The sequence below is a fragment of the Mustela putorius genome, unplaced genomic scaffold, assembly GCF_011764305.1.
Source record: "Mustela putorius furo isolate JIRA1106 unplaced genomic scaffold, ASM1176430v1.1 tig00537284_pilon_pilon_pilon, whole genome shotgun sequence".
NCBI lineage: Eukaryota > Metazoa > Chordata > Mammalia > Carnivora > Mustelidae > Mustela > Mustela putorius.
Window position 1 is genome coordinate 2,054,977 of NW_025422422.1, and position 25,134 is coordinate 2,080,110.

The window sequence follows — 25,134 nt, forward strand, 5'->3', positions numbered from 1 at the left end:
CAATGGTCCTGCAGGGTCCCCTCTGAAGCATCGGGGTCACCCCCCACCCCCCAGAGCGCCCCCTACTGCTCTGCAGCCGAGCCCAGCCTCAGCCTGGGAGTCTTATCCAGGCACAAGCCAGAGGACCCACGGTTAACGGTCGAGGCTGATAGGACACGCCCCGGGGACTCTACCCCACCCCAGATCTGTGTCTACTCCCACTGTTCACCCGCCTCCAGGCTCCCGCGTGACCCGCTGCCCCAGGCGGATGTGAGCCCAGAACACAGCGCTAAGTGAGCCCAGGCCCGGGGGCCCTGTGCTGGAGCCTACAGCAGAGGTGGCTTGTACTCCAGCTGGTTCCAAAATACTGAGAAAATTCTCTGCCTCCAGCTAGAATTTAGAAGTCAGAGAGGAACAGGGCCCAGCTTGGGGTAGGAGGGGGCGGTGCTAAGTGAACCCCTGGGGGCAGAAGGCATATGTCTGCAAGGTGCAGCTTTCAAGGCAGTAGGTAGCAAATCCCACACGCTCTGTGGTTTCCGTGCTCCATGTGGCTGGGAAGCGTCTGAGGCCTGGGAGAAAACAGCCCTGCTCAGCTCTGCTGTGGTCAGTCTCCACCTGGAGTTTTCGGCTTTTGGTTTTCCAGGAGTTCTGCAGCTCGCCCTTTCAGGAGAGCCTCCTGCACAGAGAAGGGTGAGGGTTTTGCAGCTGTGTCTGGGAAGAAGGGCCAAGGCCTGGCCTATGGAGGACGGGCCCGGAGCACAGCAGACATCAGACTCCAACCTCCATGGGGCAACAGGCGTTACGGGAAGAGGCCTTTCCCCTACGAGAGCCCTGTCCAAAGCTGGAAATGGTGCTTTTGCAAGGGAGCATGTGTCCTGTCTCTGGAGGAATGCAAACAGGGGCAGAATATTCTGGAAAAACCCACCCATGGCAAGTTGGGACTGTGTCAACTTGAGGTCTCTCCCACTCAAGAAGCCCTGGGCTCCGAGTCTGAGGATGGGTGAGCTGCTCGTAGAGGGAGGGAGGGTCCCAGCCTTCCTGCAGCATCAAAGCCTCCTGCCCCTGCAGGGCATTCTTGAGCAGCTCTTAACACCCGGCTCTGAAAGGAGAACAATCATCCAGAGCTTAAACCAAGACATCTTGTGGCGGAACCACAGGCTTTGAACACATCCTTGCCCCTGCCCGCCGCCCTGCAAGCTCCCAGGGACTCCCTGGGCTAGAAGATGGGGGGAGGCGGGGAGGCTGGCCCAGTCCCTGCGCCAGCCCCAGCCGGGTCGTCTCAAGCCTCTGTCAGAGGGAGCAACTGGCATCTGGGACAGATTGCTTCGACTCCCAGTCACTTCAAACCCTCCAGAACAGCCGTGACTTCCCGGGATTCTATGAAGGAACTACCGGAGACCATGCCACCTCGAGGCCCATCACGATGTCCTCTTAGAAGCCGTGACATTTCAGATGTCGTCATTCCTCAGGGAAGCCCCTTCCCATGTTTCAGTTCCCAAATAAACTCAAAGTTGAAGGAATCCTCTAGCGTTCTGGATTAACTAATTGTGGTTAAACTGCTCAGGGCCTCCATTTTCTCGTCTGACCCTGCATGGGGTGTGTGTGTGTGTGTGTGTGTGGTGTGTGTACTTGTGTGTGATCTTGCATACATTCATTCCTAGACATTTGCATAGAGGCCATCAGCCAATGGGACAGCGAGCTCAGGTCCAGCAATCTGCCTCTTGCTTCGGTTTAACATAAAGCTGAGAAAGACACCTCCGCCTGCTGCGTCTCCTCTGACTTCCCAAGTCTCAGCACGAGATCTCTCAGAGCAGGATTCCTAACTGGAGGTGTTGATACAAAGGCCAAGTGATCTCTTATAAAGGAATCTACGGAGGGAGCTTCTAGCCAGAGGCGCAGGTGCACACACACCCACACACGGACTCCTGGTACAAGTTGTCTAGGAGGATGCACACCGTGTTTGATTCTACTTTGTATTCCTAGCGCTGAGCACGGGGCCTGGCACAAGGCGGTTGCTCAGTGAAGAGCCGGGGAGGAACGGATCATGAACGGAAAGAACAAGCAGCTATAAACCCTGCTGGAGCTACTGCCAATGTTCTGGAAACATATGCCCTTCCAGTTACGCCTCAGATCTGTAACTGTGAATGTTTAGTTAATAACTAAAGTATCTGAAGAACTTTTTGTTGGAGAGAGAGCCGGGCCGGGAGCAGCCTGCGTTCTTACTTCTGCTCCAACTGAGCTATGTGATGCTGGGCGGCCCCCAGCCCCCATGGACCTCAGTTTTCCATCTTTAAAATGATGGGGTCAGGTTGAATGACCTCTGACCTCCCTCCCACATCCAGTAGTATAAGGGAATGAAAAACAACACCGTTTTACAGAAAATAATAGTAATTCTAATGACATCAGCTTCGATGTAAAAATAACATTCACAATCTTCCTTTTTATATTCCTTAACTTGAATTCCCTTTTATTTTTTTTCTGTTTGTTTGTTTGTTTGTTTGTTTCCCAAGAAGCAGGAGCAAAGGTAAAGAACTAGCCTTGGCCACCTTTAGAAGCCTGATATGCACCTGTCCTGTTAGAGAGGCCTACCTGAGCCAGGAGGAACATTGCCAGGAACTCATTCACAACTGCTCCTTGGACACCCTGAGTAAACCTGGAAACTCAGAGAAACCACCTTTTGAGGAAATCGTGAGCCCTGCTTGGTCCATCCTGGGCTCCATCCCAGAGTACCAAGAAATAGAGCAACAGAAACTGAGCAGTATACATATGGGTTTTGGAGTCCCTTTTCCAAAGCCCAGCCCCCCTCCCTATCTTGTGTTCCAGGGGAGAGGAAGGTGGCATTTCTCAGGGTCAAATGTGACTTTACCAATGACTGGTTCATGCTGAGAGACACCCAGCGGGTGCATATCTCTGGGATGGAAAGTTATTCTCCTATGAGACTCTGCCACCCACTACCCTATGGGCCTAAAAACTTGGTGGCCTCCCTAAGAGAAATGAACTTGGCTTTGGGCCCCATCCCACCAAGATCAAAGTCCTTCAGCAAGAGGGAGAGAAAAATCAGCCCACCCTGAGAAGGTGCTCCGGTTCTCTGTAAAATCATTCTTAGCTAGAAGGTTCCTTGAATTCAGCCCTAAAGAACTGGAAAGTGATTGGCATCAGCAAAGGGTATTCTAGGGGGCACCACTTAATGTCTTCTAGCCAAGCCAGCAAAATGCCCTAAATTCCTTGAAAGGCTTGGGGCGGGGGCAGGTCATGGGAGAAGCAGGCCGATGAGACCTGTTTACCAAGTATGTCACAACACGAGTGTCCAACTGGTAGGGAGAAAGCCCTCCCCAGACCAATGACCACATGCTGGCAGTGACAAGAGGTGTGAGGTCATGAGCTATGGCTGCCCCCCCCCGTCCTTGAAGTCACTTCAGGTCAGACAGAGCTAAGCAAGAGGAACAGCTATGGACTCGGATCAGGCAGGACATAGGAGACAAACCTGAACGGCTGCCCAGGGGTCCCCCAGGAATAGCCCAGAGGCTACAAGGCAAGTCAGTTTGCCAGGTGGGTTTCCAGAGCCGAAGATGCTTCCTTGCTTCTGCGGGTCCCTGTTGCAGGTCGACAGCATCCACTCCTGGGGGCTACATAGCTTAGGGATCCATCATTGAAAAACCATGGGCTTCCTGTGCAAAAATTGAAAATCTCGAGATGGCCACAGCATTACATGCCCATGAAGCCGGCTCTGGCTCTGAGTCTGTGCAAGTCCTTCTCATGGCAATTCAGCTTCACAGTCTGAGGACAAGTTAATCATCAACAGCATTTCCATTGGCTCTAAGAAAACGAACTCGAGCAACTGAAATGCTCCCATTCTGCAGATGTGTATGGAGCATTGACCTGGTGCAAGGCACCCAGCGGTGATCAAAGGCGGGGCCTTCGGGGCGCTTACATTCGAGCAGAGGAAGAAGCATGTTGCTCCCGACCTCCCCAAACCTGCCAGAGCTGGCTTGCTGGCCGGCAGACTCCGTGGGAGCTCCTTCATGAAACGGCTGTCCCTGAAAGTCATACGGTTCAATACGAGATTGTTCCTTGAAGGTTTCTCACATACACTGCTGGTCGTCTGCAGAGCAAAGCGAGCAGGTCTCCCATGGTAGGTCCTCATGGAGTCCGTTGTTCAAGCTCATTCAGTGCTTGGGTCGGGCCCAGGTTTGGGTGGCTTGGGTACAAATAATTATAAGATGTGTCCTTAGGCAAGAAACGAGAAATGTTGGAGAGGTTGTGGAGAAAGGGGAACCCTCTTACCCTGTTGGCGGGAATGCAAGTTGGTGCAGTCACTTTGGAAAACAGCGTGGAGATTCCTTAAGAAATTAAAAATAGAGCTTCCCTATGACCCAGTAATTGTACTTCTGGGCATTTACCCCAAAGATACAGATGTAGTGAAAAGAAGGGCCAAATGCACCTCAGTGTTCATAGCAGCAATGGCCACGGTCGCCAAACTGTGGAAAGAAACCAAGATGCCCTTCAATGGATGAATGTAGTGAAAAGAAGGGCCATCTGTACCCCAATGTTCATAGCAGCAATGGCCACAACAGCCAAACTGTGGAAGGAGCTGAGATGCCCTTCAACGGACGAATGGATGAAGAAGGTGTGGTTCCTATATACAATGGAAAATTACGCAGCTATCAGAAAGGACGAATACCCAACATTTGCATTGACACAGATGGAACTGGAGGAGATTATGCTGAATGAAATAAGTCAAGCAGAGAAAATAAATTAGCATATGGTTTCACTTATTTGTGGAACATAGGAATAACATGGAGGACATTAGGAGAAGGAAGGAAAAAATGAAGAGGCCGGGAAAATCAGAGGGGAAGACGAGCCATGAGAGACTATGGAGTCCAGGAAATAGACTGAGGGTTTGGAGGGGAGGGGGGTGGGGACGGTGAGCCCGGGGATGGGTTTTGAAGGCACGTACGGCAATGAGCACTGGGTGTTACACACAAACAATGAGTCATGGAACACTGCATCAAAAACTAATGATGTACTGTATAGTGACTAACACAACATTAAAAAAAAAAGATGGGTCCTTAGACTCCAAAAGATCACATTTTAGGTGGGAGTCATGTAATTAATTAAGACTCCACTAAAGAGGGATCAGGATGGTAGGAAAGGCAGAAACAATGTATCTTGAGCAGAAGAGGGAGATTGAGGAAGTCAGGAAAGACCAATGACATTTGATCTCTGCTTGGAAGACTGTGTGGGAACAAAACTCAAGCTGTCCCTTCATGGGGGCCTCTCTGAGGAGCACCCCCAGCTCACTCAAGACCCCCTCAGCCCCTGGGGACAACATCAGTGGGGCTTGCTTCCTGAGAGCTCCACCATCTGGTACTTGAAATCCCCCACACGTTTTGGCCCAGAGTCCTCCAGCTGTGGCATGAACATGTTCCACGACAGGGAGCTCATGACCTTTGACTCATGACCTTTTAGACTGTTCTGACTGCTGTAGTATTCTTTTTCTCTTTTGAGCCCAAATCTGCCTTTTGATTTTCTATTGGTTCTGCCCCCGAGAATCCCACAGACTTGACCCATAGCTGTCACTCCCAGAAGCACACTGGACACCTTCAGCAACCCAGCCAGCGCACTGGCACCGTCTCGGCTGCCAGGATCTCACAGGCTGGCACGTGGTTTCTGCAATATTGTGGATAAGTGTCAAGATAAGGATAAGGCGAGGTGTTAGAGGACACACAGAGGGGCCCTCTTACCCGGTCTTGAAAGGTCAAGAGGAGGCTGCCCATAGGAAGCGATGTTTACTCCACGGCCTGCAGTACAACACCCAGCGAGGCCCCAAAGGCCCAGAGAAGCAGCCACTACTCACAAGAAATGGAAAAACTAATTGCATGTTCATTATCCAGAAGCGAATACTAGAGCCTTCTAATTGTGGCAGCCCTGCCCCCGTTCAGTGAAATACCCAGATGTGGAAAGGAGCGTCACCTCAGAGAGGTCCCAGGGGTGGGGAGGGTAGCAGGGTGCTCTCCTCTCCCCCCAGCACCTGCTCATGTAGGACCAGCACACAGTAGGTGTCCAATCCGTGTGTGTGGAATGGACTGCGCAGCCTTTCGGTGATTTCCCAAGCATGGTCCTGATGCTTTCCAACCAGCTTTGCTGTGAAAGTTTGGGGAAGCCAGGGTATGGTGAGGGATGATGGAGAGAAAGGGGAGGCACGGGACCTTCACTTTAGGAAGCAGATGAAAGAGAATATGCATTCACATGGTCGCCCTCGCACCAGATCTGGGCCCCGAGCAGCACAGACCTCGGAGGATGAGCTCGGTCAAGGTGGGCTTTAGCTCCTAAGGGCACAATGACTATGTATAGGAAGCAGGAGGTTTCCCCACAAGAAGAAACCCTGGTCATTCCTTGAGGAAGAGCTTTTTAAATCCTACTCAGAGCCTGTCTGTCTTTGGGAGGGATCCCAAAAGTTTTTCCTCAGGCCCTGAACCCCATTCCTGGTGGTCCTGATCAGTTGAGCCTCTAGCTCTCTGATTCCTGGACCACCAGGATCTGATAGGCTAGGCCACTCCCTCCAGGAGGCCAAGTCAGATCTACTTGAACTCAAATGACATTTCAGCTCTTGGTCTGGTCACCAAGGAGGGGCCTGACAAATCTTCCTGTGGTTTGAAGAAGATGTGTCCCAGGACCCTCAGGGATATTTCCCAGAAGCCTATTTCCAGCCCCAACTCTGAAATCGACTTTCTGCTTCCAAACAAGGTAAGCCAAGGAACCATGCCTGGCCTCGCCTCCTACCACTGACCACCACAGAACAGTCTCCACCAGCCTAGAAGCCACCAGGCCACAGATCCCAAGCGTGGCCCAGACTCTTCAGAACTTGGAATCTGGCACAGTTGAGTCGATTCAGACCTCTATTTCCAAGTCGCTTGGAGAAAACCTGCCAAAGCCAGCTGGCCAAGTCTCTACTCAGCAGCCAGCCCTCCCCAGGATACTGCCCCACGTCCCATCAAGGTCAGGCATGACCAGAAACTCAAGTTTGGGGTCGGCTCTCTGAAAAACCTGAAATGTGGGGAGTTTACCTCTGAGTGACAATTTCCCTACCACTCCCCTGCCCTGGGCTTCTGACCAGACAATACACGTTTTGTTCTTATTTAACAAGAAAGTAAAACCAAACCAAAACAAAAACAAAAACTGGAGCCAACCCCAAACAAAGGGCCTCTCCTCTAGTCAAATCCTGCAGTCCAGGTAAGCTCAGCTCCCACCTCATGCCCAGAAAACCAGTTTGCCCAGACCTAAAGCGATTACCAGCTCCCTTGGTGCACTGGGCACATTCCTGCAGAAACAGAGCTCTGGGCTCTTGCTCTCAGAGGCGCTGTGGTCAGATGATCAAGTCTCCTCATTTCTTTGTTGTGCCTTTCCATGCTGGAGTCTGTTGGTTTTGCTGAGCTCATAAAGGCAGGAACTTGCCTTCTCAGGTTACAAATGCAGCAGCTAACTCCTGGGTCATGCTCACACACACACACAGTATAATGGCTGGATCTTTCCAGCATACTTTCTTGATCGCATAGGCGTTATCAGCATTTTGCCCGGCATTTGCTTCACCTGTAAAAGTTATCAACTCCCCATCCATCTGTGGCCATCCATGTCAGGAAGGTGGGGCTGGGCAGGCTCTCCCTGGCTCTGGGCCCTAGCCACCCGGCTCTTCAGTCTATGTCTCCTTGGTCAACAGACTGATACAGGGTCCATCCAGCCTCTGCTGAGGACTCGTGAACACCGTGCTCCTAGGAAGAAAGCCACCTGCTTCCCTGACCTCCCTCAGCACTCAGGGGCTCAGTTCCCGCTACCACGTCCTCTGGACCCCCAGTGGTGGGTGCTTCCTTCCTGATGCGCATTCACCCTGTGCAATCCAGACAATCTCCAGTTTATTCAAGCTATTCTTCAATCACTTAGCCAAGCACCTACTCTGTACCAGACCCTACTCGAGACGCTGAGGTTGCAAGAATGATGTGACACCTCGAGGAGGCTACAGTTGAAAAAAAGAAACTCTTGACAAACAAGAGTTACTATTATATACTCCCTTATGCAGGACATTTATTCCACCTCTGAATTGGTGGTTCAAGTGCTAAGATGCACCCACTAGAGGGAACGTAACCAAGATTTACTGAGGACTTAGGATAAGCTGGGCTCTCTGCCGAGTACTTGGGTTGATCTTATTTAATCTTCAAAATTATTTCCATCCTACAAATAGAAAACCTGAGGTGGTTGAGAATAAAAGCAATTGGCCCAAAAATGCACAGATGGAGAGCACCTGGGTGGCTCAGTCAATTAAGGATCTGCTTTCATCTCAGGTCATGATCCCAGGGTCCTGGGATCGAGTCCCGCGTCGGGCTCTCCATTCTGCAGGGAGTCTGCTTCTCCCTCTGCCCCTCCTCCCACTTGTTCTCTCAATCTCTCATGAGTCAATCTTAGGAGGATGCTGAGCCTTCTGAATTTTGTTGGCTAACTGGTGAGGCTGCTTTCTAGTTGGTCGCCGTGTCCCGGAAGCAGGCTGGACCAGCTCAGCCTCCTGGAAAACTCATGGCTTTCTAAGTCTGATTAGCACCCCTTTTCCCTTTGAGTTGTTTATGGCCTTCCTTGCAGTTCATCTTTGTTCTTTCCAACTTGGCAGGGAACCAACTCTACAGTCTGTGATTTCTACCATTACCCATGAAGTAAAAACTTTGAACAATTCTCCCTTGGCAGAGCTAAACACACCTTCCGAGAAACCAGGCTGGCTAATTTATGTTGCTGTTATCTTGTGCATGGAGTCTGGATCTCCATGTGGCCTACGATTCTAGACTTCCTTAGAAGAAATCTGTAGCCACAATATCGTTCAGTCTAGAGAAGGGGATGGATAGATGGATCCTCCCATTTAGGGTCAGCCTGGGTATGTGACCAGATATCACACTTTCCCTTATTTGGCGACTGCTGAAGAATGTGCGTTTTACAAGTGACTTTTTGTTAGCACTCGTATAAATAATACTTTTTATTCTGTCAGAGTCCCATTTATAATCTTTCTGCCATTAAAAAGCAAATGCATTCCTGCATTCCTTTTAGGTGCCTCCAGAAGGTTTCAACTGTTTACCCAAAGGTCAAACAAGTTCTGGAATGAAATGAAATCAATCATTAACCAAGTGATGAGAAACTTGCTTCTGGTAACATTTGTTTCTTCCCTTTTCAGGATTCAAGAGAGAAGAAAAACAGCTCTCAATGACAGCCAAGGGACAGAGGTCCTAGAGTCGTAAAAGCCCAAGGTCTGGCTCCATAGCCCTTCGAATTGTACTTTCGGGTCACAATTTCTAAAATGGAAAACATGGGCCATTCATGCCAGGCTCCCAAACCAGGATCCAAAACCACCCCTCTTCCTCCAGCGCCCAATGCTCGGCCTACAGTCCCTGCGGTTGCACACATCCAGCCATGCAGGTGGTCCTGGGGAGGACGGCCTACAGCCTTGGAAATGTGCTCCTGCCTGCTTGTCCCAGGATCTCTGCGAGTACTTCCCCAGGCAGCTTGTAGGGCCAAGCTTCTGTGGGGGCCTGAGAAGGCCTCCTCTCAGTTGGTATTGTCAGGGCCCAAAGCCCTGCCTTATGGGAGCACTTTCTGAACCTCCCCAGACTCAGCCCCTCCGATAAAAATTGCTCATTACTCGTCACCGCTGCGTCACACATAACTCATGTCAAAATGGCAGTTTCCCTGCTTCTTTCTTCCCAGGCACCTAAGGACCACTGGAACCTCTATGCAGATCCAGCCATTATGTAATCACCCCCCCCTATTTCCCCACAGCAGCTGTTCGAAATCTCTGTCATTTCCTCAGGTCTCTTAGAAGCTGGTGTTCCCTACAGAGCATGACCTGATAGCACACGCTGAGGTGGTTCAGTCAGTTAAGCATCCAGCTCTTGATTTCGGCTCAGGTCATGATCTCAGGGGCGTGGTTGAGCCCCACATTGGGCTCTGTGCTCAGTGGGGAGTCTGCTTGAGATTCTCTGACACTGCCCCCAAAATAGATAAATAAATCTTTTTTTTTTTAAAGGAAGTTGGTTGTCCCTAAATTTCTATCTTGTTTTTAATTTATTCTTTCATTCATTCATTATTCATTCATTCATCCTGCAGTTCTTTCCAAGCACCATAATGGGCATTAGGGACACAGCAATGGCACAGCAGACATGGCCTCTAGGCTCCTCATGGAGCTTAAGATCTGGCTTCCAGTCTCCTCTCTCTCCACATACTCTTCCCGGGGCATCTTCTCCCTTCTCCAAGACTTCCACCGCTGCCTGGGCCCTGACGGCTCTCTCTTTGCTCAGCTGGCCCATGAGTCCGTCCAACCATGTGCCAGGTGGTCCCACATGGGCATCCTGACTTGTGGATGGCAATGAGGAAACAAGTCTCCATGCAGAGAAGGACAGTTGACCATCAGGACCACAAATCTTATCCCAGAATGCTTTTTATCCTGGGGATGCCTGTTCCAATTCCAGATGAAACCACCATGCTAGGGTTCTCAGAAGTGCTGCTTCTCTTTCCCACCTGTCCATACACAGATGATATTATTTGCAGCAGAGCTAAATCCTGGCTAGAACATTTAGCGAGACTTTATTGAAGGTTCCAAAAGAACAAAAGGGTATTTGAGGAGCTTGGGTGGCTGAGTTGGTTGAGCATCTGACTCTTGGTTTCAGCTGAGGTCAGAATTTCAGGGTCATGAGATCCAGCCCCATATCAGGCTCCATGCTCACCACAGAGTCTGCTTGAAATTCTCTCTTTCCCTGGCCTTCTGCCCCTCCGCCCACTCATGCACCCTCTCTCTTCCAAATAAATAAATATCTTAAAAAAAAGAAAAAACAGATGAGAATTTTAACTCACCATGTGTAACTTAACAATCAGCTGTTGGATATGGCTTCTCCTGAAGACCACTGTCTTGGATGGCCCTCATGGGGTCCCCGCCTAACCTGGCCACCCACCTAGAGCAGAAGTCTCCTCCCCAATCCACAGCACATCACCACCCAGCAAAATCTTAAAATCACCTAAAGCAGTTCTTCGGAAGACAAAGGAGCTCCCTTTCCCTGTTTCCTAAATGCAACTTTCTAAGACCGATCTCCCAGTACTTGCTTTTTCCAAGGAAGGTTGATCTGATGAATGTCTCCCCCCTTCAGGGGAGACTTTCCTCATCCATATAGATTGCAGCCTTTCCCCAAGACCTGAACAGCACACACTAGTCTAACTGCAGAGGAAGTACATGGATTGTGGTCTGAGAAGGAAGGTGAGAACCAGAAAGGTGGTGTTCATCCAAAGGTAGCCCATAGCAGGCGCATATAAAACCATACTCAACATGGACTTCCGGAGCCCTGACTCCAGATCAGTCCATCCTTGCTTATTCTTACCTTAAATAATGGCATCAGCATCCTCAATGTCACTCAAGCTAGAATCCTAGGGATCAGCATGGTGCCCCCGACTCCTATTCCCATATCTCCTACCTCCTGGATGCCTTTCCGATCTGCCCTCTCTTCCCCATGCTGGTGCCTTGGTTCAGGTCTGGACCAGGACTAGGAAGAAGTCTTCCTCACTGACCTTCCTGCCCCGGCTTCAGTCCCTCCTCCACACTGCAGTCAGGGAGATTGTTTTTCTAAAATCAGTAGCCCACCATATACGTAGTTGACATCCCAGAGCCAGAGAGCCTGGGTTCAAATCCGTATGAGTTCTGTGACCATGAGCTAGTTGTCTAACATTTTACGGCTCAGTAATCCCACCAGGAAGTAATGATAACAGCACCGCTCTATGTGGTCATAGAAATTATGGTATACTGCTTCTAAAATGGCTCACCCCAAAAGAGAAAAAAACAAAATGGCTCCCAATAGTCCCGCCTTCTGGGGTGCATGCCCTTGGGTAATGCCCTCCCACTGACTGAGCACTGGACCCAGTTCCTTGCTTCTAATAAAGAGATTACAGCCAAAGTAATGGGATGTTACTTCCAAGATTAGATTATGGAGGATTTGCACGGCTGTCTTGCCCACACTCTTCCTTCCTCTGGCTCTCCTCTCTCACCGGCTCTGATAGAGCAAGCTTCCGTGTTGTGACTGCCCTACGGAGAGGCCTACATGGCAGGGAGCTGAACTGTGGCTTCAGCCAGTGAGAATGGAATCCTGCCAGCAGCCAAGTGAGGGAGCTGGAGAACAGATCCTTCCCCAGGGGAGCCTGGAGATAAATCAAGTCCCAGCCAACATGTTGCTTACAATTTTAGGAGAGACCCTGAGCCAGACCCTTAGCCACAGCAAGCTGTAGATTCCTGACTCACAGAAACTGAGAGATAATAAATGTTCTGAGCCACCAAGTTTTGAGATAATCTGTTATGCAACAACAGATAACTAATACAGAAATTAAATGATACAGATGAAGAGCTTAGAATAGGACCTGATGCAAAGCCAATAAATACTAGGTCTCATTATCATCGTTATTATTACTTGTTCAGACATCCTGCTAGATGGAAAGCTCTAGGAGGGGATGGAAGATGCCTGTCTACTTGTCTACTGGGTCCCAAGCTCTTAGTATAATGCTAAGCACAGACTGAGTCTTTTAGCCAACAGGAAATACTGATGAGTAAAAGAATGAACAGGAAGGAATGAACTGGGTCCTCCAGACTCTCACCACTCAGGCCAGAAAAGGGGCTGCTGAGAGCAGCACGAGTGCCCAGGTTCTCCCTCCAGCCAGAAGATGGACCAAGTAAAGTGGTAAGGGACTGTCCCCCAACAGGCTAGAGTATAAACTCCCTTTGTGGTATTTCAGCCTCCTGGAGCCCAGGCTGTATGTTTCCCAGGAGCACAGTCAACACAAAGCTGCCCCTTGTGTCCACTCCGCATCCCTGGAAGGCACAGAGAAAACAATGAAACCATCATCACCCAACTTCTCTCCTGGCCTATGTGTGGACAGGGAGGGCAGGGGAGCGGCTGTGTTTGTCTTGGCTGCGTAACATCATTTTTCTTCACTGAAGAAATACATGCCAGAGGGTCTAAAAGTAGAAGGTAGTTCTCACCCAAGAGAACTTTTTTCTGTAGAGGCCAGGCCCCACAGTAATACAAAGAAGCTGTATCTCCTACCTTCACATCACTGGGCCCTGCTTTTAGACTCAGTTAAAATGTCCCCTCCTCCATGAAGCCCTCCCCAACTTCCCAGTTTCTGTTGTGCCCTGGGCCTCATGCCTCGGTCTGAGCAGGCTATATTCAAAGCACTAGTGAATGCGTTCCTGGAATTGCCGGGCCCACCAGGCCAAGGATCTTGCCCTATTGGCTTTTGTATCTCTCATCTCAGCAGCGCTGGACAAAGTAGGTGCCAATGTTGAATGAATTACAGAGCGCTATAAGCGGGTTCTGTGTAGTTCATCTTAGAAGGGAGGCTTTTAGCAAGTGCTGTACCCCCTGGGGTAAGGAAGTCAGGACTGTGGGAGGGACCCCCTTCAGTCTGAGGAATTTCAGCTACTTTCCTACTAGAAGGCTTCCCTCCCTGTGCATGAGCAAGGACTCTCCCTTATTCTGATCCAGTGGTTCTCAAAGTGTGGTCCCCAGTCCAGCAGGACCACTTAGGACCTTGCTAGAAATTCAGGTTTTTGGACCCCACCTCAGACCTACTGGATCAGAAACTCTGCAGGCTAGGCCCAGCCATCTGAGTTTTAACCAGCCCTCCATGTCACTCTGATGCATGTGTAAGTTTGAAAACCACGATTCCTAAGTACACTGAAAAAGAAGAACACACATGTGAAAAAGAACTTAGAAATACAACCCAGATCAATTTAAAATTAAACGAGAACCCAAGCCAATACCCCTTGCTACCAAATGCCCAGGATCAGTGAAACACCCCACTATTCTCTACAAAACAGCTCAACAGGCAATTAGATGAACTCAGCACATTTATTTTAAATGTGCAAAATGAATTTTCATATCCTAAGAGTAACACCAGATGTTTTACCTCTTTTTCCTAATTGATTTTCCAGCCTACAGCAATTCGTCTTTATATTTTCCAGTTGGATCCGAACGCAGCAAGAAGAGTGTGTTCCGGCAGGATTTAGTAAATGCCATGCATTTTAAAACAAGCATAACTCAAGCCGCCATGCGTCATCTCGGTGGCTGTCTCCCCAAAATACAAGGAAAATTTTTAAAAAACACAGAAGCTATAGGTACCAGGCAGATTTGAGCAGGCAGGAAACCCAGAAAAGGCCCTTTCAAAGGGCCGGGTCTCCAGGCTCTTGGCTGGTTACAAAGCTGAGTCCTGGGCAGTGAGCCCAGGCCTGAGCTCTTCTCCACAGAGTCCTGCACTCCCTGGTACAGAAGGATTTGCTCCTTGCAAAACCTGCGAGTCAACATTTTGTTTTTCAATGGGAAGTTTTGTCTTTAAAACGGAGAAGACAAAGTCTGAAGGCCTATTCCCCTCTGTGGGCTGAGGGCCTGGCTGCTCTGGAGGCCCCGATCTGGGCAGGTTGAAGTGGGTGAAAGGTCACCAGCAACCAGGTTTGCCTCACACAACAAAAGCCCTTGGGAGTCTGGGAAAAGACCAGGAATTAAAGCCACAAGCTTTATAGCAAATGACTTCAAAAGGAAACTTCTCTGTCTCTGTGGGGGCTAGGGGAGATAGGGAGAAGCAGCAGCTGAGTGCTAGGAAGCCAGAAAGTGATGATTGCAAAAGAAAAAAACAAACAAAAAAAAAAAGTAAAAAAAAAAACCCACATCTTAGGTCATCCAGAGAGGAGGGCACTATTAGCCGCTTTCCCTAGCAGCTGCTGAGAGCTGGCAGGTCTGAGCCCTGCCACCTGGAGCAGGATTTCTATGTGGTCTCCAAGTAAAACTCTGACTGGCCCCCTGCCCCCACTGGTTCTGAGACCCCCTGCCCTGGCTAAGTGTCTGAAATTGGAGCTCATCCTGCTTAAATTTCAAAATGTGGCTGCCCCAACTTTAAGAACAGCCACCCCAAACACCCAGACTTCTGTCCATGATGTGCCCAGTTTCTTAACTTGGAATACAGCATTCTAGCTTCCCTGTAGACACACAGATGAAAATTGGATGATCGAAGGATCAAGTCATGATTTCGACTCTCCCCAGCTTCTACCCCAGAGCTCTGGCCCAAAAGTAACAACCCACAATCTTATGGAGTGCTGTGGAACCCTCTGAGGTTGTAAAGGGAAGCCAGTAACCAGCCTCCTAGACAGAGTTTAGCCCCACACCTGTGATTAACAAAAAAAAGGTTACCTAAATTTAAAATGCACAAATGACAGCTTTCTAAGTTTCAAGGAGTAGGAAGCAAAGGCCCCACAGACTTAGACGCAGTGTCTTAAAGACATACAGACAGTCCAATTAGGTCAAAAGTTTGGGCACTGAGTGCCTGGGTACACCAGTCATCTTCTGGGATGGGGATAGGACTAACTTGTCCCCCATGCCCACCCAAACCCCACACATCGCCCCAAAGGATTTCAGCTTCATTTACCACAAATGCTATCAGGAAAATGGGAGTAGTGGCAAGAAAGGATCTTGTCTAGCAGGAGTCTCCCTTTGCCCCAAATTCAAGAGGATAAACTTTTACACGCTATTAAATCACAGGAGCCATTTTATAAACGTCATCATCATAGTCTTTTAATATTTTACATAAAAAACTGTATACACAGCTTATAGAACTTTTATGTAAACATCATAAGCTCACCACTTTGTCATTTGTCAGTTTATTTAAAAAATAAAAAAACAAGACAACAATTTAGTAGAAGTACCACTGGGTGGGGAAGGGAGGGTGAGAAAGGAGAGACTAGGGGCAGGTTCATTCTCTGTACAAAGATGCAGAGAAAATTTCACATAGCTTTTTGAGACTGCCTTGTGAAGAGGGGAAAAAAAGGGGGGGGGGGTTAAATAGGTCCCAATACTTGTTACTGCCCTTTATCAAAACAGTGTGCATCCGTGCACAAATAAAATCCCAAAACAGTGTTGCCACTTTTTCAAGAAAACAAAACAAAAATTAGTGGTTTCTTTTTCCTCTTTTTTAAAAAGTCAACATCTTTAAAAAAAAAAAAAAATCAGAAGTAGATGAGGTTACAGCGTACAAGGGTGGTCAGAATGCTACTGTCTTATGCAAATGACAAGTGCATTAAGTGTCAAACAATAAAACAATTGTGCAAAGAATTATTTCCAAAAAAAAAAACAAAAACAAGTTTTAGTTTTTAAATAAATCAGATAACATCAGTTTCTCGGACTGAACAATTTCCACTTGTATGACAGGCACAAAGTTCGCTTATGGCAAAAAAACGACCCAAAGCACTCTCTCCCTCCTCCTGCCCAGGGCTGGCCCGCGGGAGACGAGAGTCTGGAAGCTGTGTCCACTCAGCCCCGCGGCAGTTGCAAATGTCTTCCCCGGGGGTTGGAAAGATGGCCAAGTCCTGTTCATGCTTGGATGGGCGCCCGACCCAGGGTGGGCCGGAGCTCTTCTGGAGCCCTGTCACTCCACCCACCACCACCATTAAATAACACCATCCTACCTTCGAAAATAAAATTATATCTATATTTATATAACACCCCATCCTCCCCAGCCCTCCCCTCCCGCAGTTCCCGCGGTCTATGTTACAGACAAGGGATAGCAGGCGCTCGCTGGGTTCCGGGCGAACATCCGATGGGGCGCGGCTGCACCCCGGCGCCAAGCTGTTCTCCGGGGACCAGAGGCGGGGGTGGGGGAAAGTGGGGCGGGGGACTCGAACAAACACAGCCACACGCTCTGATGAGGCTTGGCTCTTCAGAAATGGGTGCTCAGGGGACCCTTGGCACTCGGCAGGCGCCCGGGCCTGTGCAACACAGCCGGACACACACAGACACTGGAAAGGGGGCGCCCGGTGCCTCCCACGCCGATTCCCGGCGCCAGGGCCGGAGCCGGGTCACAGCTGCCGGGCCGAAAGGCAGACGTCAGGCAGTCCGGTGGGGTCCTTGGGGGCCGCGGGTCTCCCCTTCTTCGGGCTCGAGGTGGGGGGGCAGGGGGTCGGGCCCGAGATGGGGAGCCGCGCCGGCCGGCGGGGGCAGGCAGGGCGGCCGCGGCCCTCATAGCACCTTGCAGCAGTTGATGCAGCCGTTCTGGGAGCCGTAGCGCTTCTGCAGCGCGGCGCGCGTGGCCGTCTCGAAGACCTCGCGCACGCCCTCCTTGGTCTTGGCCGAGCACTCGAGGTAGTCGTAGGCTTGGATGCGCACGGCCATGGCGCGGCCGTCATCCGTGCGCACGGGTTCCTGCTTCATGCGGGCCAGCTCCGTGCGGACGTGCTCGTCGCTGCGCAGGTCTTTCTTGTTGGCCACCAGGATGATGGGCACGTTGGGGCAGAAGTGCTTCACCTCGGGCACCCACTTCTCGGGGATGTTCTCCAGCGAATCGGGGCTGTCCACGGAGAAGCACATGAGGATCACGTCGGTGTCCGGGTAGGAGAGCGGCCGCAAGCGGTCGTAGTCCTCCTGGCCCGCCGTGTCCCACAGCGCCAGCTCCACCTGCTTGCCGTCCACCTCGATGTCGGCCACATAGTTCTCGAAGACGGTGGGCACGTACACCTCGGGGAACTCGTCCTTACTGAACACGATCAGCAGGCACGTCTTGCCGCACGCGCCGTCGCCCACCACCACCAGCTTCTTGCGGATGGCCGCCATGAGCGGGCCGGGCCCGGGCAGCAGGAGGGGCCCCGCGAACGCCTCGCTGCCGTCCCGCTCGCCGCTCACTGCTCACCTCGGGCTGCGCGCTGCGGGCGAGGGTCGCTAGCTGCACCCGGGCCCCGCGGCGGCGCGTTCTCTCGGGGCGCTCCGGCTGCCGCGGCGGGGGCGCGGGGGCATAGGGCGCGCCGTGCGTCTCCGCGCTGCTCCCGGGCGGTGGCCGCTCTTCTCGCCCCGGGCCCCGGGTCCGCGCCTTTGTGCGCAAGCGGCGGCTGGAACCGCGGAGCCGGCCTGGTCCCCTCCCCGGCTTCTATGGGTCTCGCCTGAGTACAGGAGAGCGCTCGACTACAGCCAGACTGCGGTGGCAGATGCGGGCTGCGGCCCTAGCGCCCGCTATTTAAAGAGTTCGGCCACTTTCTTAATATAGCCGCCCAATGGGAAGCGAGCCGACTGAGCTCATCGCTGCGGAGCTTCGCTCTGATTGGGCACCCGCTGCAGCCCAGGGGCGGGGCCGGCCGAGCTTGATTGACGGCCCAGGCCGCGGGGCTGGGAGAGGCGGCGACTGGGGAGTCTGCGCCTGGGCTGGCGCTGCGGGGCTCTGGCCGCACCAGCGTTCCCTCCCTTTGCCGCGTCTGCTGCGCGCCCGGCCAAGGCCCCGAGCTGGCGGCCTGGAGCCTGCGGGGCCTGGGCGAGCGGTTCCGGGAGAAGGCAGCACTTTGTGGGGGCGTTGGCGACTCCCTCCCACTCCAATTGTCCCGCTTGGGTGCAAACTCCCGGCGGTGGCCGGACCTGCGGGGGAGGGAGCGGCTCCTTTAAGCGGTTTTGTTTTTAAATAAACACAGGCACACACGCAGACACACACGTTTGTTTCCGGGGAAGGTTCTGTTCTTTTCTTTCAGAAACGGCCCTTCCCGGGTCTGGTCCGCCCCTCCCAACTCCCCCACCCGGGGCTCTTCCTGGGACAGCTCTCGATTTGGACCCCTAAGGCCAAGAGCTGCGTGTGAGCTGGGTGGGCCTGGGTCTAGCCTCCAGCTCTTCCAAGTCCTCTCGCCTCCCCTCTTCCTCCCCACCCTCCACCCACGCCCCCTACTTCTCTAGGGGAAGATTAGGGGCAGGAGGGATGGTGAAAAAGGAAGGTTGGGGCTGTTTGCTGGACTTCAAGTCCATTGGGAGGAAGTCACAAGGCAGAAAACCGCATCTTCAGCCCAAGATTGAATGATGAATTCAGATCCTGGTAGTCAGGCTGCGAACTGCCTGAAGTAAATTGTACAATAAAACCCAACCACCTCTCACCCCATTGGGCAAGAAGAGGATGAGGCCTGAGGCAGGGGACAGAGAGGGGGGCAGGGGGAGCTTGCAGGCGAGGACACAACAAATTCGTGTCTGGTGGGGTGCTAGCTCTTCTCCTACACACCAGGACTTGATTGATCTCTCCCAGAGTCTGATCTAGAAGGATCTCAGGCAAAGGATTTCATAGGACAGAAGAGGGAGGAGGGGGACAGAGGGAGCGCTTGGCTGGAAGAAGAAAGAGCTTGAGAACAACAGAGAGGTGGGAAAGAATAAGACAAACTCTAAAATCAGGGACTCACTTAGTGTGACTGCCCTTGATAGGGAGAGAGAGAGAGAGCGAGAGTTGAAACTCAGGTTGAGGCCAATCATGGAGGGCTGAAGTACCAACGGACACAGACTGGGCTATATCCATTACAAAGGCAGAAGGATGCTTACTGGTTTTTCAGCAAAGGAGAGACTCCCACATCATCATGAGGTTATGGCCTCATATTTCTGCCTCCCTCTCTAAGACTGGAAGCTGGTGGAGTGCCAGGATTCTGTCTTACCTCAGCATCTTGAAGCCCTAGCACGATGCCTGACCCTATGAAGGAATCAGTAAAATGACCGTGGAGAATTCACCTAAATGCTCAGGAACTCGGAACTTCCTGGGGTCTCCTACCTCAGACTCCAGGCTCTGCACGAACAGCCATCCAACCAAGCCCATACAGCCGGCTGTAACTAAGCTGTGGTGTTTTCACGTGGAATTCCCATGTTGAGGTCTGGGTCTCTACATGAACATCACAGACATAACAAGTCAAATAAGACAGTAGTGCCAAAATCCCTAGAGCCTGTCCTAAAGGGAAAATATTGAAATGCCCCAACACCCTTCCCTCATACTGGATAAGCTCCACTGGTTTTGTTTTTCTGAACTAAGGAACTAAATTGTCAACAAGTAAATAATTTTTCCACAGTGGGATCCCACAGGAGAAAAGAAGGATTTTTTTTGATCATTGGTTTAGGTTCCCATCCAGAAACTTATCTTTTTTCTTTTTTTCTCTTTTCTTTTTCCCTCTTCTTCTTCTTCTTTTTTCTTCTTCTTCACATAGTCTATTAGAAAGATCTTACCTAAATTTTTTGTTTTAGTCAAAACCTTTTATAGCTGCATTGTTAAAACACAGCTTTCCTTTATCTTAATATAGCTTGGGAAACTTGGCTGTGTCCTTAAGCTTCAAATAGTAAGAAAATATCAAACAGAACTTTGTACCATGTATTTTTTGAGAAACTGAGACACAAAGAATCAGGAAGAGGGATTCAATTCACTCATTTCCTGACCCTCAGACATAATATATGAGTGTTCCAAGCCTGGACTTCAATATCGCAATATTTCTAAAAATACTCGGTTGGTAAATATGCCAAAGTAAACAAATAGAAAAATCCGTGTTCTGCAGCAAGTTCTCTTCATGCTGTTCATTTTTATGTCTGGGATTCGTTGACAAATTCTGTGGAAACGGACTACTTTGAAGACTGCACCACTCACAGGATAAACTTTTCCAAACTAGGTGATGTGCCCGACAGGCTCCTCCCTGCGTCCGCTCTCCCTGCGCAGGACACGCCCACTGAAGGGCAAGGGCAGGGATTGGTCCGTGAGAAGAATTCATGTTACAAATTAGCTTTATTAACATATGGACTCGCTGTGTGACAGACACCTACACCAGTGAGAGAGGGAAATGATCCCTCTGACAAAAGGAAGATGTTAATCTATCTCCAATCTTCAGTTTCGTTTACTTGGGGTGTTTTGTTTTGTTTTGTCCAGTGTTTCCTACAGATCCTGTAAATCACCCCCCAGCGGTTCTCAGACAAGACCAGAGACTGGAATGTTCATTAGATTTTAGTGCCACCTCGTGGCAGTCTTAACAGGGTTTGTTTGTTTTCTCCCCTTTGAAAAAAGAAAATGAAAAAAAATATACATATATATATATAATGAAGATATGATTATAAAAAGTCTTATCTAGTTAAAAGGCATGCATTTTATGACTATTTTTATTTTAAGATTTTTTCACAGGATGTCAAACTCTAGTTTTACAAATAGATTCTTTAGGAATTCTTCACATATATATTTATATATATAGTCACATAGATATTTATTCATACATACAACTATTTTCATATACACTTAAGAAAATTCTTTCCCAAATAGTAACTTTTTTTTCTTTTCAAGCAGGCTCCACACTGTGGAGCCCAAACCAGTGCTTGAACTCATGACCCTGAGATTAAGATCTGAGAGGCTGAGACCCAGGAGCCAAAGCTGAACTTATGAGCCACCCTGGCGCCCCTAACTAGTAACTTCTAAAAGAGATTTGAAGAAAGAGATTAAAAGCTATTGAATCTCACTAATTTACATAATAATAGACTTCTCTTACCCTAAATATAATATACAGGAATGTAAGACAACTTTAACTACAAAAATCTTCTTTTTTCTTCAATTCAGAAAGGAATTAATGGATATTCCAGTATAATTAGAAGTAATAATAATTTATTTACCAATAAGCCTTTACTGGGAATCAGCAACGCCATAGACATTCCTGACAGCATTTGATTTTAAAATTTTTTTCCACTTTAAGGAGGAGTTTGAAGTGTCTAGGACTATTGTCAACCTTCCATCTCAGTGCAATGAGTTTTGAGAGGGAAAGGCTCTTGGAAAAACACCCATGCAATTGCACTGGGAAAACCAAGGGGGTCCCCTTTGGTCCATTTGGGCCCATTCAGCCGTGAGTTACACAGCTGAGCCTTCAGGCTACTTTCCAAAGTCTCCAGCTATGAGCAACAGCGGGTGAAACATCCCTCTCCCGCCCTGGGATTGTGGTCCAGTGGGACCCAGGCCTAAGGCAGGGAAGGCTGGGCTCACGAGAAAATGACCACAGCTAAACTGTTAAACTTCAGAATGTGGGCACTGAGCTCAGATCAAGCGGACACCTGTCTGTCCAGCCCAGGGCCGGGTCAAGGGGAGTAGGCAGTGGGCAGTGGGGCAGCTCGCAATCACTCTAAAATGGTGCTTTGTTCCGTCCCAGTAGCCGTGAGCTGCACGTGGCTGTTGAGAACTTGGAATGCCACTCAGGCCACTGAAGAGCTAAGTTTTTAAAGTTATCTGATTTTAATTAATTGAAATAGAAATTGAAATAGAAAAGCTGATATTCAGGGTGGAGGAAACAGGGAGATGTTGATCTAGGAGTATGAACCTCCAGTTATAAGATAAATAAGTTTTAGGGATCTGCCAGGCAGCATGGGGACTGTAGTTAATAATACTATATTAAGGGGCGCCTGGGTGGCTCAGTGGGTTAAAACCTCTGCCTTTGGCTCCAGTCATGGTCCCCGGGTCCTGGGATGGAGCCAGGCCTCTGGCTCTCTGCTCGGCAGGAAGCCTGCTTCTCTTCCTCTCTCTCTACTGGCCTCTCTGCCTACTTGTGATATCTATCTGTCAAATAAATAAATAAATAATCTTAAAAAATAATAATAATACTGTATTAATACTTGCAAGTTGCTCGGGGAGTAGACATAAATGTTCTCACTACAAAAAAGAGGCGGCAATTATGTGACATCATCAAGGGCTTAGCTAACATGGTGGCTGTGGTCATTCTGTAATACATAAGTTTATCATATCTATACTTTAAGCCTGTCCGCCTAGAACTTACCCAACGTTTTACGTCAATTGTATCTCAATAATGATGGGGGAAAAAAGAATTGCACGAGTACGGATATAAACCACAAGGAAATTAAAAAAAAAACAAAAACCTGATACTTAATTCGGTTGTTAGGAAACTTTTACATATATTTGAAAAAACTTGCGTATGTGAATCTACTTTTTCCTACTGGAAATTTTATAGAATCTAAATACAGATAGAGTAATTTCAATGAATATTTAGCACCCGAGTTAAGTTGTAAACATGTAAAAAACATGTAAAACAGTCCATTAATAATTTGTATATTAATTATATATTGAAATGATAATATTTTAGATATAGTGAATATATTTTTAAAGACAGTAGATTTAATGTGTTGGATATACTTAGGTATATAATTCAAATTAATTTACCTCTTTTTAACGTGATAACAAGAAAAAAAATTTTTACTATTATAAAATTTCATTTAACAAAAAAGTTCAATATGAAAATGCACACGACCTGATTTTTATATTGCAGTAAAACAGGTACTGTGGAGAGGGGACATGTGGAAGCAGTTGATCTCTTCTGATGAACATACCCATTGTTTATACTCGTTCCAAGGCTTCTAACATGATCATTCTCTTTCCTTGTATTACCACCATTCCAGTATTGTTCTGTTGCCCACTCTTTGCCATCTCCACACATTCATCTGTCACAAGATTCATAAACGGATCGAACCCACATAATATTCCTTGGCCATGTCTGCCACCATTTAATTTCCATGATAATTTCTTGTCCATAAATTCTTTCAACTCAAGAGGGTAAGCTTTGTTCATGGTGTCTACTCGGCGAGCTCAAAGGTGCCTCCAAATGTAATTTGTGGCATTCCTCTCGGCTGGAAAATTTTAAATCACACACATGGAGGTCCCTGTCTGGCTCAGCATTTGCCTTCAGCTCAGGTCATGATTCCGGAGTCCTGGGATTGAATCCTGCGTTGGGCTCCCTGCTCAGCGGGGAACCTGCTTCTCCCTCTCCCTCTCCCTGCCACTCCCCCTGCTTGTACTCTCTCTGTCTCTGTGTCAAATAAATAAAGTAAAATAAAATAAAATAACATATCTATAAGTCCATGTGGCTCCCTGAGTACTCCCTCATTCATCACCTCAGGAAGTCGCTTTTGTATGAACCCCCTGAAGACTCTTAATCTTCCTATGGTATAATTTCCTTTTATTTGTGTCAAACTCACTGCTGGGTTTTGTGTCAGAGAGCCCAGATACTCTGCTGAACACTGGTTGGGACAATCTGGAGCCTCCCAACCCCTCTTCCCTCACTGCTGTCCAGCCCAAGCACCCCCATGCCCTTCATCTACCCCCCCCCCCACTAAAGCAGAAGCCCCCTCCCTAATATGTCTAACTCACATCCCAACACCGGGAGGCTGTTTGGCCTTCCTGCGTGGTGACATATTTTCCTTTCCAAAAAAGAGAATCAAAATCTAGTCCTTTTCCAATTTTGGCAGTAAAGTAGGGGCTGTTGGTTGTTCTCTGGAACTCTCATGATAAACCTCAGTCCTCTCAATTTAATTCAGCAAACATGGATTGGGGAGGGGAGAAGTGGAGGGGAAGTAAGGGCACAAGAGATAGGAAGGGCATAGAACCCTCTTGTAAAGACACACACACACACACACACACACACACACATGGGTTGCTCTAATATGTAAATGAAGGGTGGAGATGACTTCACACAGGAGGTGACATTTGATCAGAGCCTTGACTAGCAAGTAGGATTTTTCCAGAAGGAAGAGATGCCCACTGGCACCATCGAAAGTACTGACTGTGTAGCTATTATGTGCATAAAGCTTCCAGTCAGAGCCATTTAATGAAAAAGGAGAAACAGTAACAGGCAGAAGTAGAAGAACGCTCCTCCTTCTATGTGGGAGATTTGCCTGATGGCAGCAGCCGTGTGAGGTCGGCCTTGCCCTGAGGACCGGAGGGCAGAAGGGAAGGAGAAAGGTCACAAGAACATGCCATTATCGGCCGCTGTCATGACAAAACCACCCCAGCAGATGCTTGCGAGTTCTCTGGCAAGCACTCTGATTGCACATACCTGTGTTACTTTAGCGGAAGCTCCGGGAAAGTGGTGTGGAGATGAAGTAAGCCAAAGGGAGGGGAGCCTCACACCGGGAGTCTGGGGACCTGTTTGCAAGGCTTCCCAGCAACTAGGCAGCCAGCCTTGGGTAGACCCTCCCTTCTTGGTCTCAGTTTCCCCATAAAACACAGAACTCCAAGGCTGGAAACTTGGGTGTCACCAGGGGTCTCGCAGGTCATATAACTGCGTGTAACATGGGGTAGTGGTGGAAACGGGGGGGACCTGGAGAACATGCTGTATCTGAGTTATCAAAGTCCAAAGTTGACAAGCAAACTACGGCATTGCCCCAAGAGGGCAAGCAAAGCGGCTAGATTTGGCCGGCAGAACCGGTTTGTGAACCCTGACTAGATAAATTTCATTTTTAACAAATCAAAGGGACTCACCTACAGAAAAATAATATCATTAATCCTCTCATAAAGTAAAAA

The 25,134-nt window shown here is 49.1% G+C and overlaps 2 protein-coding genes across 2 annotated transcripts; both read right to left on the reverse strand.

The window, feature by feature from the left end:
• Positions 1–15,586: 15,586 nt before the first annotated feature.
• Positions 15,587–18,025, reverse strand: RHOB (ras homolog family member B). Its single transcript, XM_004745878.3, has one exon. It carries the CDS (start codon positions 17,637–17,639, stop codon positions 17,049–17,051), a length of 591 nt encoding a protein of 196 aa, XP_004745935.1. The 5' UTR covers positions 17,640–18,025; the 3' UTR covers positions 15,587–17,048.
• Positions 18,026–23,172: 5,147 nt separating this feature from the next.
• Positions 23,173–23,403, reverse strand: LOC123390192 (small nuclear ribonucleoprotein G-like). Its single transcript, XM_045073813.1, has one exon. The coding sequence runs from the start codon at positions 23,401–23,403 to the stop codon at positions 23,173–23,175; it is 231 nt and encodes a 76-aa protein (XP_044929748.1).
• Positions 23,404–25,134: the final 1,731 nt, after the last annotated feature.